Source organism: Chelonoidis abingdonii, chromosome 5, assembly GCF_003597395.2.
Source record: "Chelonoidis abingdonii isolate Lonesome George chromosome 5, CheloAbing_2.0, whole genome shotgun sequence".
Classification (NCBI taxonomy): domain Eukaryota; kingdom Metazoa; phylum Chordata; order Testudines; family Testudinidae; genus Chelonoidis; species Chelonoidis abingdonii.
This window is the reverse complement of record NC_133773.1, coordinates 114,219,300-114,238,975: the sequence shown is the minus strand read 5'-3', so window position 1 is coordinate 114,238,975 and position 19,676 is coordinate 114,219,300. Positions and strand designations below refer to the sequence as shown.

Sequence of the window (19,676 nt, the reverse complement as noted above, 5' to 3'; positions counted from 1 at the left end):
AAGAACACCCCAATTTCCGGTGACATTATAAGGAAACAAGAGGAGAAACTGAAGAAGGATCTCGATTTTAGATGCTTGGGTGAGGACACTTCTGCACATCAAGGTAACGAATTTAAAGCTAGCAGTGGATGGCTTCATCATTTTAAAAATAAAAAAAAATTAAGGGGTGCATCTTAAATAAGAAAGTATCCTGCACACTAAAAAAAGGTATTTACCAATTTATCAATGTCTCTAGAACTTGATTACTTTACCTTTTTTAGCTTCATTTTAACCTTTTATATAAGTAAAGACTCCCATCTCCAAAATGTTTTCAAACTACAGTATTTAATAGTTAACAGTTCATATTACTTAATCTATGTATAACATAGTTGGCTAAGTGACAACGTGGCCCATGCTCCTATTTGCTAAAATACCAAATTCCTTTTTTACAACAATTTATAAGGATGTTAATTAAAAGCGTTTTCTTATATTTTATGTGAATTTTGAAATTTTCCAAAGCATTACATGTAGACCAAACGATGGATGAATCAAGAAACCCAGCCCACCTGGTTGCATTTAGCAGTGTTTAGTATCTGCGTTTTTAATACTCTGTATCTTCTAAGTAAGCTTATGAAATCATTGTTGTAATTAAAGAAGATACAATTTAACAATTGTAGAACAGATTTCTTTACTGCATATACCATGTTAGTTCTAACAAAAATGATTTGCCATTAATAACGGAAATGCTCAAGGCCAAAGCAAGTTCGATATAACATGGTAAGATTTTTGACTCCTGAGGACCATGCTATATCGGGGTAGAGGTGTACATATGCCCCAGTTGCATAATATGACAAAGTCAAAAGATTATGTAGGGATTGCTACATCATAAGAAGTCTAAATTTAATTTCCCTGTTTTTTTGAGACCTGCTTTTAAAAGATAAGCAGATTTTACCCTTTGATGGTACATGGGTGTCTCCCAGACAGTGAAGACACCAGGAATATCCGTCACTAACTGGAAATCGATTCCTGGTGGCTAAAGCAGCATTTGAATCCCAGCATATTTCTGCAAAGACTATTCCTGAAGATAGCCCTTCCAGGGAAGGCCAGAGGAGGGGAAAAAAGGGTGTTAAAGGAAGAAAACACGTTAAGATACTATCAAACTATAAAACATATGTTACAACAATAAAAATAAGTAAACTAAACTAAATTATCAGAAAAGGCTGAGTTATGGACTCAGTTTGAAAGAGTCATACTAGGCACTCCATCTCAGGCCAAAGGGAAGTTGAGAAGTAACAAAGTGTTTTGCCCATGCAACTCTATATATCTACCATAATGGGGAAGAGGATGGCTGGAGTGCATAGGCAGGTCAAATGAGCACTGCTACCGAACATCTCAGATCAAAGGTGCACACGAACCTGAAATGAAGCACCTGTAGGAACACTACTCATAGAAGAACAGAATTTTACCACAGCCATGGGACAATTCATGTGTGTTCCTTACTTTTTGTGCTCATTGGCAACCCCCGAAGGGGTGGACTGTGCACCAGGGCTTGGCTGGAGGGCTGAGCATGTTCTAACTAGATTAGCACATATCTATAGTTGGACTAGTATGGTGGAGTGCCCAGATGTTGAAGACCAGAGGCTGGGTGAATGCAAAGGCCTGGCTCAGGCGGTAAAGGATGGTCTGGACATGGAACATTATGACAAAGAGTAACAAAAATCGACAGGGATTTTTACAAATATTTGTTGAGCATTCTCCCCAGACTTCTGGAGTTTCACCTGAGATTTTAACCAAAACTTGTGGATTTCTCATTTAGTTTTCAGCTCTACTTTGGCCCAATTCCTCAATTTTAATACTAGATTTTGAAAGATATAAGGAGAGTTGTTCAAAAATGATTAATATAAGAAAGTGAACAGTTGCTACTGGATCAAATGTAATAGAAACCTCCAAAAATCCTGCAAGTAACACAAGTAAACACCAGGGAGGCAGGATAGCTATTTAGCTAAAGGATATGTTGGCAACAAGGACAAATGGATATAAATTGGCCTTTGAATACATTAAGTTTGGAATTAGAAGACTGTAGTTAACGTAATACAAATCACTTTCACTCTAATTTTAAGAGTATTTTAAAAAGTGTCTTAATTATTTGAATAATCACAGGACTATCTAATAGTCAACCTTGTTTTGTGGTTAGTGCACTAACTTCTGCAAGATCAGAATCCACTCCCACAGGCCAGCAGGAGCTGAAAGAACTTTAGAGGCAGCACAATTAAATTTTGCTAAGACAAGAATACCTCTGTGAGTCTGAAATAATCTCTATAGGCAAGCGAAGAGTAGGGATGAGGAACGTAAGACTGAAAGGCACCTCCTGGTTCATCAAATCCAGTCCCCTGCTATCACAGGGAACCCCACCACATAATCCCATTCTTAAACTTATCAAGCTCCACCTGAAACCTAGTTAGGTTGTTTGGCCCCACTATTCCCATTGGAACACTGTTCCAGAACCTCGCTCCTCTGATGGTTAGAAGCCTTCTAATGTTCAGCCTACATGTATTCATGGCCAATTTATATCCATTTGTTCCTGTGCCAATGGTTTTCCTTCAGCTAAAATAGCTCTTCTTCCTCCCTGGCTTTTATTCCCAATGTATTTAGAGAGAGCACTCATATCTCCTCTCTCAGCCTTCAGTTATTCAGGCTGACCATGCTGAGCATTTTTAGTTTTATCTCGTAAGACAGGCGTCTCCATTCCCTGATCATCCTCATAGCACTTCTCTACACCTATTCCAGTTTGAATTCATCTTTCCTGGGATGACCACAACTACACACAGTATTGGAGGGGGTCCAAACACAACAAAATTCACCGTGGAAATCAAGTCAGGGGAGGTCAGGAGATGGAGAGTTTTAGCAGCTAGAGAATAAGGGTTTGGGAAGCACGGAAAGACTTGAATAGCTTGCAGGAAAGATCATTTTGTTGTAGAAGAAAACTGCAATTGATGGTGCCTGTCTTAGCTTATGGCTGCTTGGAATGATTCAAATCACCCTGACTGTACTGCTCCCTGCGCTGCTTGTGACTCCACTTCTTAACCTCTACTGCAATTGTCTCCAGCTTTCCATCATCTCTTGCAGAGAGGTCTGATTCTGTAACGTGCTGAGGAGGACCTCTTCAAGTCCTATGGATTTCAATGGGAGCTGCTGGGGCTCCATACCTCTGAAAATCAGGCCATTCTTATTTAGAAAATTAAATAGGAATTTAGATGAATATTTGTACTTACTTTGAAAATTTGGGCCTGAGCATTTTGTGTATTTCCAAACAAAAACTGCATTAAGATGGAATTATGTTTGAGGGTACATCTCAGTATTTTAATAAAACAAACATAGTTGGATGTTGTAATTATTTCAAAACTAATCAAAACCTTGGAAATTCAGAGTTAAGGTTAAACTTAAAAATATCCAAAGATATTAACTCTGCCCTGTAGTAATATCATGCAATAATTATGCTAGTCTGATACATGCATTTTGCTATTTGCGGGTCAGCATGAGAGGAAAAGGATTTTTAAAGACACTTTAGATTTTTTTCATATTTCTTTTTCCTAGCCATGTCACCACTTCCCCATAGCAGCTTCTCTAAGACTGGGGAAGGGAGTGGGTAGCTTTTGGTATGTCATCTAACTGAAGAAAGCACCTCTGTTTCATAGCCTCTGGGACCTAACACTGGGATAATGAAAGCCAAGCTTATAAAAATTAGTTCAAGATGACCCCAAAAGGGAGAGAGAAGGAAGAACTGGGCAGAATCTAGCTAACTTTCAGATCTGTTGCTTAGTAGAAAACAGATACTATGTCATCTCTGACTTTTCTGAAATGTCCTCCTAAATTTCCTTAACTACCTAAATCAATATTTGACTGAGCTTCTATACATAAAACAGAATTTTTCAACCATGAATACCTGTAGAAAAACCAATGCCATAAGCACATATCTAGCAGATGGATTTATGACACTGTAGGATGCCTCAAGATCTACTGAAGTACCTTCATGATGTCTTTAAAAATTCTGTCTTTGCTCTCAATGTAAGAGACCACATGTAATGAGCCTCCCCAAGGTATAGAGTAGCTCTATGGGGAGAAACTTTTCCAGATACCACCCCAAGAAGCAGAATAAGTGGAAACTGAACGCAGAGACCAAATCCCAAGCTTAACTCAGAAGCAGCAGGAGGAATCCCACCAAGGACAGGCCATGGAGCAGAGCCCTGATTAATCTGTAACAGATGATTCTCAGGTGTACTGAGGTGACACCACAGCTGAGCTTTCTATTCACTCAAAAGTGAGATAAGACTGACCTGGACTCAAATGAAGCCAAGAAAAAAAGCAGGACTGAAATCCCCTAGCTTCTCAGATGTCAAGTCTTTAAAGTAAGCCTATGCTGAATACACAGATCAAAAAGTCCTATCAATGCAGACAAAGGATCCAGCCTCCTTGATTTCAAGGAGATACTCCATATCTTCTCCATCCTGCAGCCTGGTAAAGGAAGAAAAGACAGCCATTCTTCCTTTTTCATTTTCTTTGGGAAAGAGTGAAACACCATTCTCTTCTCTTTCTAGTTGCTTAGAAGAGAGTGAAGTGCCACTCCTACTTCCACCCACACACATGGAGTAACAGAGAGCTAAAGGAAGCAGTTCTTTTTCCAGCACCTGGGTTAGTCGCTGCTCTGTTTGAAACACAATAGGCAGAACAGATACAAAGAATGTAGCTCAGACACATATATGCATGTCATAGAGAACACAGCACGCTTATGACTGGTGCTCTGTTGTCCAATTAGTCTAGTAGGTCCAAGAAGAGTATTAAGTCAAAACTACCAGGCAGAAACTGAACTCTTGCAAATATTTATCATCAAATTCAAGGGAGAAAATGAGTTGTGTAACCCTTCTAGCAGGTGACTAGTTTATTCCTGAGTTAGCAGCATCGAGATCCAAACTGACTTGTCATCCACACTACATACACCATGAAATTACCAGGGTCAAATCAGTGACAGCAGTCAAGGAAGTGAAAATGTGGAGTTATTGAATGCTATCAAATAACAGGTTTCAATCATTAACTTGGACGGATTTAGAGTAGCAACTATGAGATAAGAAGAAGTACATCCCATTACTAATCCCTTGAGATATCCAAGTCCCCCCTTTAAAAAAGCATTTTCTTGTTAAAATAGGAAAAACAGCTTTGGAAAAGAAAATGTATAAATGCTTCAAGAATCCAGGGAGCGAAGGGAGAAGAATGTATAATGGGAAAGGCAAAATTCAGGATCAGAATGCAATTGGAGGAATAGCAACTGCAGGAGAGGAGAGGTAAGGAGCACTGCACCTGCGGGTCCTAAAACAAGGAAGGAAGGAAGGGGAGACAGAGAGAAAGGAAAGAATGAAGACAAGAAAAAAAAACGCTCATACTCAAAACTGGAGTAATAAAAGCAATCTGGGATTGAAAAAATATCCCTAAATTATGTGATTATTCAAAACTTTTACTGCATAATTTAATGTGAAAGACATGCTTCTATTACCTTTCTTTCGAAAGAGTGCATTTAGGTAATTTTCTGCTTGGCATTCAATCTTATCAGTGTTGGACTGGCCCTGAGATGACAGTTCCTCTCTTGGTGTTGACTGTGAAGAACCAATAATTGGGGTACGATCCTAGAAAATGTAAGATGGCAACAGATCTCAATAACAATTATAGCTTGTTTCTAGAACCCAGGACATGAATAAATGGCATAAATAAAAAAGATTTCTGCCAACTTAACATTCCTCCCTATGCCCCAGCCAAAACAAACAGTGTGAATCCATATGGGAAATTTCATTCTCCAGGCTCTATTTTTGGACCCAATATTTGGGGGGGGAAAAAAAATCTGTTTCAACAATTTATATCACGTTCATACTTACACTGACTGTTTCTTTGTGTAAGTTACAAAAGGAACATTTTTCATCCATAGACCAATCAGTCAGCTCTTCTGGCTCACAGTCTTAAAAGAAAAACAATTAAAATGTTTTACTTAAAGATGAGCAAATAGAGATTGTTTAACAAGGAACAAAGCGTGATCAATTACAAAGTTAAAATGTCTATTCTAACATGTATTTATTAGTATGATTTAGTTGGTAGTATTCTACCCGCCAGATCAGAAGGCTTTGAGTTTGACTTCCCACATCAGAATATTTGGCTTACGATCAAAGCTGACATGGAGTTTGGGGGTGTTATTCTTTAAAAAAAAAAAAAAAAGGTAAAACCTAGTGGCCACTTTGGCTCTCTCTTGTGGCTATCTCAGTCATATTTTAAAAACCTATGACTCTTTCCAAAAGCAGCATATTAATTTGAAAGCCCTGGTTAATATTCTTCCTTTCAATAATAAAAGATTTGAATGTTAAAGCAACCTGTAAGCTACTAATAAGGGCACAGTGACTTTGCCATTTAGCCATGCAGTTGTACTACTACTGTGCAGTAACTAATGTTGTACTGATAATGTATATAAATCTAAATTCTACTGTAGCACTGGATTAATACATAAAACTTCCTAAATACAATATACAGAATATCAATACGGTAATTGAACAATCTCATCTCTTTTTCAATGAACATATACAACATATATAACCGTTCTCTTCCTTCTTTGGTCAAAAAGGAAAATAGAGCTATCACATGCCAAAGTCTTGATTTTGCTTTGCTAAATAATTCAGGAAGATTAAGAAAAACAAAACAATAAACAGTTGTACTAGTTTTTTCATGTGAACATAATACTTGTGAAAAGCTGCCAGACTGACAAATCTAGAGAATGAATTCCTCTATCAACAGACCAGATACAGCACTGTCAACACTTGTGTAAACTTGAATGAAGCTCAGTAGCAGAAAACAGTAGTACCAAGAAGCTGAAAATGAAGCTATATGTAAAACAAACATTCTTGCTAAATGGCAATGTGAGAAATAAAATATATATAAAAAGAGGCAAAAGTCAAATGATTTGATTGGCTGGTAAGAATTCTGAACCTTAATGAATACATCAAAATGAAACATTTAATAATAAACATAACATTTTGCTGTGGGAATTATGTTATATTAATTCATGCCAAGCTGAATTTAGAGCATGATGTTGACACATTCTGTATGAATTAATATCACAGAATTCACTGTCTTATCACATAGTTAGACTCATATATCCATTCTTATTGCTCCACTCCAGATTCAATCTCAGGCGTTAAGGCCTTCTCTACTCTAGGAAAAAGAATTGTTATTGACAATGACTGTCAGCAATCAATTTAGCTGGATCTGTAGTTGAAACTCTTACACTTTAAGCCAGGGGTTCTCAAACTGGGGGTTGTGACGTTATTACATGGGGGGGTCACAAGCTGTCAGCCTCCACCCCAAACCCCAGTTGCCCCCAGCATTTATAACAGTATTAAATATATTAAAATATATTTATAAGGGGGGGAGGTGTCACACTCAGAGGCTTGCTGTGTGAAAGGGGTCACCAGTACAAAAGTTTGAGAACCACTGTTTTAAGAGCAAAGAGGGAAACACTGTTTGGGACATAATTTCCAAAACTGTAATTAAAAACTGTTATCTGAGTGAGTTGCTGAAACAGTACTGAACACTGTTTGGCCTTGCCTACAATTTGAACTAAAAGCAGCAAAGAGTCCTGTGGCACCTTATAGACTAACAGACGTATTGGAGCATGAGTTTTTGTGGGTGAATGCATCCGACGAAGTGGGTATTCACCCACGAAAGCTCATGCTCCAATACTGTCACCGAATGAGCCATCATGATAGCAGATGGGGGGATGTCCGCCTGCTTCTAGTATGTCTGCATACAGGAGGTTATCCAGGATGAGATTCTCTGGGCTGAGACTGGCAGGACTTTTATCCTTTCTCCTATTGAGAAAAGCGCCTGGTTGACAAGAAAGTGCGAGATCACCTTTGGAATGAAGGTTGGATGGGGAGCAGTTGAAACTTGTCCTTAAAAAACACTGTATGTGGTGGTTCTGATGTGAAGGCCCTGATTTCCGAGACCCTTGTGGCCAAGATAATCACAACTGGGAAGGTGACCTTTCAGAAGACAAACAGCAGAGGGCACAATGCCAGTGACTCAAAGGGAGGGCCCACAAGTTTCGACAGGTTTAAGTCCCACGATGGAATCAGCTTGTGAATTTGAGGGTAAAGCCTTTTTAGTCCTTTCAGGAAGCAGATGGACTTCTTGTGCAAGAAGACTGACCTGCTGCTCATTGGAGGGTGGAAGGCTGAGATCACTGCTAGGTGTACCTTGATAGATGTGAGGGCCAGGCCTAGTTATTTCAGATGGAGCAGGTATTACAGCACAGATTGGAGGGAAGACCAAACTTAGAAGCATTTCCACTTAGCCAGATAAGTAGCCATAGTAGACGGCTTCCTACTATCTAGCAAGACCTGGAGTACTTGCTCTGAACAGGCTTGCTTCTCTGAGTTCAACCATGCTGTTTCCATGTGATCAGGTGAAGGGCCCCAAGGTTTGTGTGGGGTAAATAGCTGTGATCTTGTGAGATCAGATCTGGGCAGAGGGAGAGGGGCAGTGGGGCGCTTCTGGCAAGTCTAGTAGCATGCCAAACCAGTGTTGGTATGGTCATGATGGATCTACAGAAAATAATACTCCTCTTGTCCCACTTGAAGGACCTTGTGCATCAGAGGAACTAGAGGAAATGCACAGAATACGAGCTCTGTCCATGGAAGCAGGAAGGCGTCTGAAAGGGAGCCCAGGCTGTTACAGAGCAGTGAGCAAAACTGTTTGCATTTCCTGTTCTGCTGGCTGCGAACAGGTATACCAGGGGAAATCCCCACTTCTGGAAGATGAATCTGGTGACCGCTGGGTGAAGGGACCACTCAGGGTGAGACGAGAAATATGTGCTGAGGTTATCTGCTGGAGAATTCAGGGTTCCCAGAAGATGGGTAGCCTCAAGGTGAATGGAGTGCTTCACACAAAAGTCCCACAGTTGGACATCCTCCTGGCACAGGGTGGAGGAGTGTGCTCCTCCTTGTTTGCTGATGTAGAACATGGCTAAAATGTTTTCTCTAAGAACTCGTAGTACTTTTCCTGTGATCTGGGGAAGCAACACTTGGCAAACTAAGCAGACTGCTCTGAGCTTTGATGTGTGTGCATAGGGAGAACTCTTCCTGGGACCCCAGGCCCTGTGTCCTGAGGTGTTCAAGGTGAGCTCCCCAACCTAGATTGGAAACTAGGGATACTGAAGACTGGGGGAGGTGTGACAAAGGGAATGCCTGCACTAATTGACGACGGGTCCTTCCACCAGTTGAGAGAAATGAGGACCAGAGAGGGAACTGTAAGCACCAAGTCTAAGTGGTGTCTCTTTGGTGAGTACACCAAGGTCAAACACATCTGCAGAGGTCTGAGGTGCAGCCTTGCATGTCATATCAAGTAAGTGTATGCGGCCATGTGCCCCAAAAGGGTTGGCCTTAACTCTGGATATCAGATGTGACATTGTCTGGAATCGAGCCTCTGGAATATAGGCTCTGGCCTAGGTTAAGTCTAGGATTGCCCAGAGAAATTCTATTATCTGTATTGGAACAAGAGTAGATTTTTGATCATTTATCAACAGGCCCAGTGTTTGATAGGTCGTTTGGAGCAGGCTGATTCTGTTCTTTATTTGAGCCTCTGAGCGGCCCTCGGTCAGCCAGTTGCTGAGGTATGGGTAGACTTGGACACCTCGCCTTCTGAGGAAGGCCGCTACCACCACCATGCATTTCGTAATAACTGAAGGGGCTGCAGACAGACCAAAAGGGAGAATTGCTAACGGGTCTGGCTTATAATAAACCTGAGGAACCTTCTGTGGCCTCGGAAGACGAAAATGTGGAAACAGGCATCCTTCAGGTCGAGGGCAGCACATCAGTTCCCTGGATCTAAGGAGGGAATGATGGAGACCAGGAAGACCATGCAGAACCTCAGTTTCTTGAGATAATTGTTGAGATAGTGCAGGTCCAGGCTGGGTCAAAGATTAGGATTAGGATATATTGTGTGTACAACCCCTTCCCTCTCAAGTTTTGAGGCAACTCCTCCAGAGCTCCCACCTATAGGGGGGCTTGTACTTCTTGGGCTAGCAGTTGCTCATGAGAAGGGGCCCTGAAATGGATGGGAGGGAGGAGTGGAAGACACCTGAAAGGTTTAACCACCCACCACCGTACTCAGCATCCAGTGGTCGAGGTAACAAAGAACCAAACTGGGGTGAAGTGGGAGAGTCAGTCAAAAAACAATAAGGAGGCACTATCTGATGCAGAAACTGATATAGAGCCCTTGGGCGCACCTTCAAAAGTTCTGTTTGGGGCTTTCCGAATATCTGAGATACTCCGGTAGAGAGGCTGAGGTGAACAGGGATGGTTGCCAACGTTTATAACCACAGTTCCTTTTCTTGAGCAGATCCTCTCTCGGTGGTGGTGCCAAGAAGTGGGCCAGTTGCTGGAACCTGAAACGCTTCCTCGAAGAAACTGGAGAATAGAAGCCTAGTGATCTGAGGGTAGACCTGGAAACCTTCAGACCATGGAACTTTGCATGTCCGCTTCCTCTGAAAAAAGAGAGGTATCTTCTAATGGGAGGTCTTGGATACACTGTTAAACCTCCAGTGGGGGTCCCGAAGACTGAAGCCATTAGCTTTGCCTCATGACAAATGAGGAAGTCATCGTTCTGGCTCTTATGTCAGTTGTGTCCAGGGCTACCTGGAGTGAAGCTCTGGCTCTGTTGTTTCCTTCCTCTAATAGGGCAGAAAAAACTCTTGCCTGGAGTCCTGAGGCAGCAAGTCTTAAAATTTCTCCAGAGATTCCCAAATGTTGTAATCATAACTCCGAAGCAGGATTTGCTGGTTAGAAATACAAAGCTAGAACCCTCCAGGCAAATAAATTTTTCTGCCAAGCAGGTCTAGCCTCTTTAAGTCCTTCTAATTGGGTATAGTGCTTGACTGGTCTTGTCTGTCCCTCTCATCGGCCACTGTCATCACTAGGTAACCCGAAGGCGGGAAAGCACGTACATATTGGTGCCTCATGGCCAGCACATAGTATTTTTTCTCTGCCCTCTGAAGAGGGAGGGAGAAGATAGGGTCTGCCAAAGGGATCTGACTGGACCCATAACAGCCTTGTTGATGGGTAGGCCACTTTAGATGGGGCTGCTGCAGTCAAAATATCAATAAGGCTATTATCCTCTTTAGAAGTTCTTGATGGGCTCTAAACTCATCTTGTGACAGTGAGCCACTCAGTCCCAAGATTGCTTCACCTGGAGGGGGAGGAGAAAGAGGCCTGGGCCAGGTGGGGGGGCTTCCTCCTGTTCTTCAGCCCTTGTCATGTCTCCTGGACCCACATCTTCTGTCTTGGTATCACAGTCTGGGTTAGGTGCTGAACGGACCAGTGCAGGGGCCCTCCTTTTGGACGTGACCGAGTAGTGCCTGTGGAACAGTGGTCCCAGTACCAGGGGAAATTCCCAAAGACTCCAGAACAGCCAGTGGATCTGGATCATCCACTGTCCTCCAGGCCAGTGCTGGCGGGATGTAGGATGGGTAGCAGTGGCGGGTCTTAGGCTGGGTGAAGGGATCCATCTCTGACTCCAAAGAAGAGTCCTCCTGCGCTGACCATGGGGGAACGGTACTCTTCGCTTCTGCCAGTCAGTGCCTAGGAACCATTGCCAGATTGGAGAAGACCTCATCCATATAAGAGCATAATAATGGCTATACTAAGTCAGACCAAAGGTCCATCTAGCCCAGTATCCTGTCTTCCAACAGTGCCCAATGCCAGGTGCTTCAGAGGGAATGAACGGAACAGGTAATCATCAAGTTCAAGCGATCCATCTCCCTGTCGCCCATTCCCAGTTTATGGTAAACAGAGGCTAAGGACACAGTCCCTGCCCATCCTGGTTACCAGCCATTGAGGGACCTATCGTCCATGATTTTATCTAGTCCTTTTTTGAACCCTTTTATAGTTTTGGCCTTCACAACATCCTCTGGCAAGCAGTTCCACAAGTTGACTCTGTGTTGTGTGAAGAAATACTTCCTTTTGTTTGTTTTAAACCTGCTGCCTATTAATTTCATTAAGTGACCCCTAGTTCCTGTGTTATGAGGAAGAAATAACACTTCCTTATTTACTTTCTACACACCAGTCATGATTTTAGACCTTTATCATTCCCCCCTTAGTCGTCTCTTTTCGAAGCTGAAAAGCCATACTTATTAATAGCTCCTCATATGGAAACTGTTCCATACCCCTCAACATTTTTGTGGCCCTTTTCTGAATCTTTTCAAATATATCTTTTTTGAGATGGGGTGTGTGATGTCACTCCATATTCTTTATGAAAATATGCATATGACATGAATATGACATAACTAAGATACTTCATGCAAGAACGGTCATGTGAGATATCATTGAAAAGGTTATGATTTACTGAATACAATTATCTAATCTGTATGCCTGTATCATTTCTTTATCTGAAGTTAGGAATATTGACTATGTATTTATATTTCAACTATATTACTTCAGGTGACTACCCCTGCTAACACTTCAGGTACAACAATGAAAAACTCCAACAGTGCTGATGGCCCATCAACAAGAGACACTGGTCTGTAAAAGAGCTTAGCCTTCTTGTGAAGAATGGCTGCAGAAGCCATACAGAGACATGTGCCCACGTCACCTGACACTGGAACCCATCTTGAATTCTGTACTTTTCCACGAGAAGTTGGAGGGGGGAGGGAGGGCAAACTAGGAAACAAAGGACTCCCGCCTTATGCAAATCCTATTTAAGGGTGGGGAGTGAGGTAATCCAGGTTGTCAGTTCTCCCCTAGTACTCCACCCAAGATAACTGCTGGAAACAACTAAGACTGAACTGGAGGGAAGAACTAGACCCAGGCTGGAAGGGCATCTGGCCTGTGAAGATTATTAGAATTCCATTTAAGGTGAAGAACTTACATGTAACCAGTTTCTTTAGTGTATTAAACTTAGATTGTGTGCTCTGTTTTATTTTCTTAGTAATCTGTCTTCTTCGGTCTGCTACTTCCTTAACTACTTAAAATACACCCATTATATTTAATACATTTATTTCTGTTTTATAATATAACCCAGTTCATGTAATTTCAAACTGGGGAGCGAGAAGTTGTGCATACCCTCCTTCACATTGATGGAAGAGGCAAATTTACTGGGTTTGTACTCCACTGGGGGGTGGACATCCAGGTGCTGTGGCAAGTCCCGTCAGCTAAGCCTTCTCAGAGTGGATCTCTGTCTCTCTGTGCAGCTGGCTGTGGCCCTGCCTCTGTGCTTGGTTTGAAAAGGTGGGGGAGCCTGGCTCAGCAAGACAGGTTAAAAGGGATCCATGCTGGTAGAACAAGTAGACTCAGTGGCATCTCTGCACATTAGGTGGCTTCCCAAGGGGCTCAACTCATCACAGGGCGACCACATCTGCATGCAATATTTAAGATGTAGGAGTACCATGGATTTATAGAGGCAATATGATATTTACTGTTTTATCCCTTTCTTAACAATTCCTTAACGTTAGCTTTTTTGACTGCTGCTGCACATTGAGTAGAAGTTTTCAGAGAACTATTCACAATGACTCCAAGATCTTTCTTGAGTAGTAACAGATAATTTGGACCCCCATCATTTTATATGTATAGTTGGGATTAAGTTTTTCAATGTGCATTACTTTTCATTTGTCAATATTGAATTTCATCTGCCATTTTGTTGCCCAGTCACCCAGTTTTGTGTGAGTCCTTCAGAACTCTTTGCAGTCTGCTTTGGACTTAACTATCTTGAGTAGTTTTGTATCATCTGCAAATTTTGTCACCTCACTGTTTACCCATTTTTCCAGATCATTTATGAATATGTTGATAGTACTGGTCCCAGTATCAATCCCTGTGCAACACCACTAATTACCTTTCTCTACTCTGAAAACTGACCATTTATTTTTACCCTTCGTTTCCTGTCTTTTAACCAGTTACTGATCCATGAGAGAAGCTTCCTTCTTATCTCATTCTCTCGTAGATGACAGAAAGACCAATTTGACTCTGGCAGATAGCGAGGGTCCTAGTGCTGGATAAGAGCTTGGAGCCCCATACCCCCTTCTGCTCGTTGTGCTCATCGGAGGTTGTCCCACTGGGGTCAGCAGTACCAGGAGTGATTAGTAAGTCCCTGAATGCTACGAAGGCCTTTGAGGTGGAAGGCACTGCAATCACTTCCTGGTGTTGGAAGGAGGTCTGGTACCAAACTCAATAGCCCCTGCAAACGGGGTACAGGGGCTATTGGTGTCTCTAGGGAATCGGGGGATGGAGGAGTGGTGCAATGCAGGTAGCAATCTGCTGCCCTCCCCATTTGTCCTCTCTCAGCACCAAGGAGCATCATTTCTCAGACTAGTATCAGAGGGGTAGCCGTAGTGTTTAGTCTGGATCCTGTAAAGCAGTAAAAGATCCTGTTGCAACTGTGATACAGCATGACCAAGAGGGGCAAGCATAAGAGTGTTTAGCAGGGGCCTTATTCGCCCCCTGCCAAGGGAGGAAGGTTTGCTTTTAGATTAACTAAGAAACAGCTGTGCCAATTAGAGCACTGACTCCAGTTAGAGCACCGCTGACTCCAATAGAGGCACCTGACTTCCAGTCAATGGGGATATAACCCATGCTTTCAGTCAGACCGGGGGTGGTAGTTTGAACGGAAGAATGGTTCGATTGGAGCAGAGTGCAGATTGCAGAAGAGAAGAGTGTCCAGAGAGAATAGAAAGGTGTGGAGGAGTGCTGCGGTGGAAATTGGAAGCCAACAGAAACCCTAGGTAACGGCACAGGCTTGTATAGAAAGAGAGGTCGAGAAGCCCTTCAAAGCTGACGGGTATGAGAGCTATCATGGTTCACCACAACCAGGGCCCCTGGTTGTGACCTGGAGTAGAGGGCGGGCCAGGTCCCTCCCTCGCCACCCCCTCCTCCAAGACACTAGGGGAGATGAATTAAGAACTGGTTCAGAGGCAAGCAAGTATCGCCCTGAACCCTACCCCAGAGAAGAGAAAGCACGAGACCCAGAAGAACAATACCGGCAATTTTGCCACACGTCGGTGTCAGGAGTGGGATCTTGCGCGCTGGGAACATAGTCCAGGGGGAGTACATAACCTCCACCCTTAAGATGGACGACGTGGTCAAGGCCCTTATACACTGCCACCGCGGCCCAGCAGGGGCTACAGGGTCCAGGCAACGCCCAACAAGAGGCGATAGATTGCAGCAAGAGACAATTCAGCTGCTGCTGAGTCAGGCCGCTCAAGACCGAGCCCTGCCTGAGAGACTAATAAGCCAGATGAATAGAACCCTTATGGAATCAGAATCACCACGGGGAAGGGACCGGAACACATATGAGCTAGCCAATTACTTACAAAAAATGACCAGGGAGGGAGATTGTGGAAGCATACTCCTGGCTTTTGAGAGAACAGCCCGCGGGAGGCCTGGCCCCGAGAACAATGGTCCTGGTACACTTGCCCCATTCCTATGGTGGGGAAGCCGCAGAACGTCTATTAGCGATATGTTCTTGGGCAGAAGCTGCACAAACTATTCCAGCTAAAGGCAAGAGATCTGGCCAGGGTTCGGAGTGACAACGGCACTACAAGTCCAAGGTATCATGAAATGGCGATATAGGAGGACAGCACCCGAACGCAGACGAGTTGTGAAATCCTTGATCCACCTGACCCGGAAACTGGCTGCGCCCTGAAGCCCATAGCTCACTGAGGGACGATGATGGTAGTACTTATAATTTGGACCGTTATAGTGCGGGGGTTTACCACCAGGACTCAGGACTGTGTGGTCGAGAATGACCGCCTTAACCTATGATGATTGGTCCTCCCTCTGGAAAGACAAACTGGCAGCCCACAAACTGTTCCAGACTCCAAGCTGGGAGACACGGCAACCCAGGAAGACAACACCAAACCCAAGGGCCGGACATGTCGAGAACTCTAGAAAACTATACGGGAGGTAACGACAGTGAGGAATGGTCGAAGGCCAGAAAAGGGACCTGGGGGTTTGGAAGAGTGGTGGGGGGCGGCAAACTAGCCCTAGGCAGGAGGTGATAACCAGAATGAGGGACGGTGTTATGAATGTGGGGAATTGGGGCATATAGCAGCCGCAAGTCCCCACACAAGGAGGTGCTATGCAGTGTAATCTGGGGAGTTTGGGGAGCAATGTGGCCTGAAATCAAACCTGGTAGGGGTTTACATTGACCTCACATTGGATTTACCAGACCAGTAAAATGTGGTAAAAAACCATAGCATTAATAGATTCGGGGAGTGCTGTCATTTGGTCTCGGGAAGTTGGTGGGAACAGAACCAACTAACTCGGGCCAAAAGCACAGGGGTAAATGCGTACAATGGCACCGTGAATTTTACCCTACAATTCCAGTACGGATTGAATATCCCAGGGGAATACCACCAGAGTTTTCTGCCAGGAGGTAGTCCCCAGACTCCTTATCCCTGTTTTGATTCGGAGGACTCCTGGTCTGAGACTTACTGACCCGTGAGCAGGTAGAGTAGGTCCAAAACAAGTCTATACTAAGATATTATGTCTACGGCTCTTGCCCCAATGTTTGCTGAATTTGCTCCAGAATTGTTGGCGTTTCATCCGGCGGAGAGAAGCGCGGCCCGCAGGGGCTAGCGAGAACGAAGGGCGGCTGAAAAGTTAGGGACCAGGATTCTGGCAGCTAATCAATAGACTTCATTGTGGGTAAGGCGAACCCGCCCAGTGGCAAGGAGAAGGTCGGTCACAGAGGAACCAGAGGAGGTTACCTGCCCAAGTGGGACACCAGGGGAAGAGTTGAAATAGGCCCCTGGATATTAGGTCAGTTTCAGCACTGCACGTGGAGACCTTTGGGCAGGACCAGGCGAAGATCATTAATGCAAACGTGAGGGAGGAGGTAGTGGAAGTAAATGGAGTGCTGTAGAAGGAAAGTCAAAGGCCCAAGGCCATATTACGTGCTCAACGTGATCTGTTGTACAGAATAGAGCTAAATACGAGGGAAGATAGTAGAGCAACTCCTAGTCCCACGGAAACACATAAGGGCGTACTAGAGTTAGCTCACAGTCATTTATTTGGGGGACATCTAGGGTAGACAAACTGCTGGAGTAGAATACTAAGAAAAGGTTGTTATTTGGCCAGGAATACGAGCAGAAGTCCACGTTATTGTGCCTCCTGCCCTGAATGCCGCAGCATGATAGCCCCGACCTCACTTGCGGGCCCCACTAGTACGCGTTACTATATGATGTCCCGTTCGAGAAGGATGCTATGACATAGTAGGGCCCACTAGAAAAGTCGACACGGGGCTCAAACGTAGCACTAGTCTCCTTGACTATGCCACAACGATATCCAAGGCCATCCCTTTAAGAAAACCACCACGTCTAAGGCAATAGCTTAAAGAACTACTACAGGTTTTCGCCAAGAAGTGGGCATCCCTAAGGAGATCGGGACAGACCCAGAGTGGAACCCCGTTAACCGTCAAAACTAATGAAAGAACTTATGTGCCCTGCTCCGTATACAAGCCATTGGACCTCCGTCTACCATCCACACAGACGGACTAGTCGAAGATTCAATCGAAACCTCAAAAGACGATCCGGAAGTTGTAGCACAGGATGGAAAGGACTGGGAACTCTTTTGCCGTATCTAATGTTCGCTATAAACGGGAAGTTCCCAGGCGTCCACGGATATTGGATGATCGCAAGGAGGATTGGGAGGAAGCACCCCAACCCAGGAAAGATTATTAATTGAGCATAGGTGACACAGATCCGAGAGCGATAACCGAGTAAACCCGATAGTTACGGGAGCATTTAGAAAAGCACAAGAGGCACAGCGGACATACCTAACGTGGCGAAAATGCGAAAGATTTCAGCCGGGGGAACGGGGTGATGGTGTTAGTGCCGACCACAGAAAAGCAAACATCCTACCAGTTGGCACGACCATATGGAGGATAGTGGAAGCCATGGAGAAGTGAATTATAAGGTTAGACAAACAGACCGCGAAGGCCAGAACAAATATACCACATCAACTTACTGAAGCCCTGGCATGAACAGAGAGACGTGTCTGGTCCACTCGAGGAAGCGTCTACCTCAGCAGACGGCACGCAGAGCAGGTAAAGATATCTCCTGACTTAACCCCAGAAAAAACCCAAAAACGGGGAAAAAAAATTTGGGAAGTTTATTGAAATGATCCACCGGTAACCAGGGAAAAAGTATTTTTGTACCCAACCCAGCGTCGAACGCAGCTAGTGCCAAGAAAAACATCATATTATCACCACGCCCGGAGTAAGGGTGACGATAAGACCATATCGATACCGAAGCTAAAAAGGGAAGAAATTAAGATGAAGTGCGAAAGATCTGGAACTCGGGTATTGAAGAATCCCACAGCCAGTGGTCCATCCGATTGTACTGAGTCCCCAAGCGCTGATGGCACCCTGAGGTTTGTAACGACTTCCGGAAATTAAATGAAAGTGTCCCACTTCGATGCCCTACCTGATACCACGCATTGACGAGCTGGTGTGATCAGTTAAGGCAAGGCAAATACCGCCCTAACCCACCCTAGATCTGACCAAAGGATATTGGCAAATATCCCTGGGACCAAAGGATGGCAGGGAAAAGACTGCTTTTTTGCTACACACAAGACCCGATGGCCTGTTATCCAGTACACTGTCCTGCCATTAGAATATCGGTAGAGCCTTGACTCCATGGGGGACTATGCCCTGCATACATTCCAAATGACTGATGGATAAGTTATTACGACCCCTGCCACTATGCCGCCGCTATCAGACGACATAGTTAACATAGTCCTGATTGGGAGACACACCTGACAAGTGGAAGCAGTGTCTGGATGCTTTGCGAAAGGCTGGTCTTCACGCTTATCTCTGAAATGCGTGATACGACTAGCTGAGGCCATACCTCGGGCATGTCGGTACAGGGAAAGAGAGGGGTGGTGAACCCCCATGGAAGGTGAAGGCAATACAAGAACTTGGGCCTCCGAGCCAATCCGCAAGAAGCAGGTCAGGGCATTTTTGGGTATAGTTGGAATTACTATCGAGATTCCATCCTCATTTTGCGCCACAAGAAAAAGGGCGGGGGCCATTGACGGATCTGATAAAAAGCGGGGCCCCGAGATAGTGAAGTGCAGATGCGGGCGGCGGAAGCACATTGCAGATTTTGCCGGACAGCCATGCTGCCACCGGTACTGCTCCTTGCCATGCCAGACTTCGGAAGGAACATCCCTGCAGGGACGGACCCTCGGAGGTGGGACTCGGTCGTCTTTAACTCCCAAGATGGTAGGCGGAGGAGGAGCACCCCATCTTGTACCGTCAGCCGGAAGCTCCTCCCAGGGAACAAAAATACGCTGTCTTGTTGAAAAGGAATGTCTGCGCTAAATATGGGCTATGGAGAGCTTCCGCTACTATCTCCTGGGGCGGCGGTTTACCTTGTGACTGATCACACCCCGCTCCAGTGATGCATAGGAACAAGGAAAGAAACGCCAGAGTGACGAGGTGTTCCTCTCTTTGCAAACCTTATCCATTTTCGGGTCCAGCATAGGGCTGGAAGCACAGACGGCAACGCTGAATGGCTCTCATCACGCCAACACTGCCTCTCGTCCCGAGTAGCCCCCCCTTGGTGTTGAGCGTGGGGGGGGGGGGAATATGTGATACAGCATAGTTTATCTTCTCGAAAT

General features: G+C 44.4%; 1 protein-coding gene across 10 annotated transcripts in view; it reads right to left on the bottom strand.

Annotated features, from left to right (window-relative positions):
- The window catches only part of LCORL (ligand dependent nuclear receptor corepressor like), a 220,203-nt gene that overhangs the window by 100,298 nt on the left and 100,229 nt on the right, over nucleotides 1-19,676 (bottom strand). For 9 of the 10 annotated variants that reach the window (XM_075066568.1, XM_075066566.1, XM_075066567.1 and 6 more), the window contains exons 3-4: nucleotides 5,901-5,980; nucleotides 5,525-5,654 (exon numbers count right to left, since the gene is read on the bottom strand). The exons of the other annotated variant lie outside the window; for it this stretch is intronic. In XM_075066568.1, the coding sequence (XP_074922669.1) occupies nucleotides 5,525-5,654; nucleotides 5,901-5,980 (210 nt within the window). The remainder of the gene's footprint in view (nucleotides 1-5,524; nucleotides 5,655-5,900; nucleotides 5,981-19,676) is intronic. 10 annotated transcript variants of the gene reach the window in all.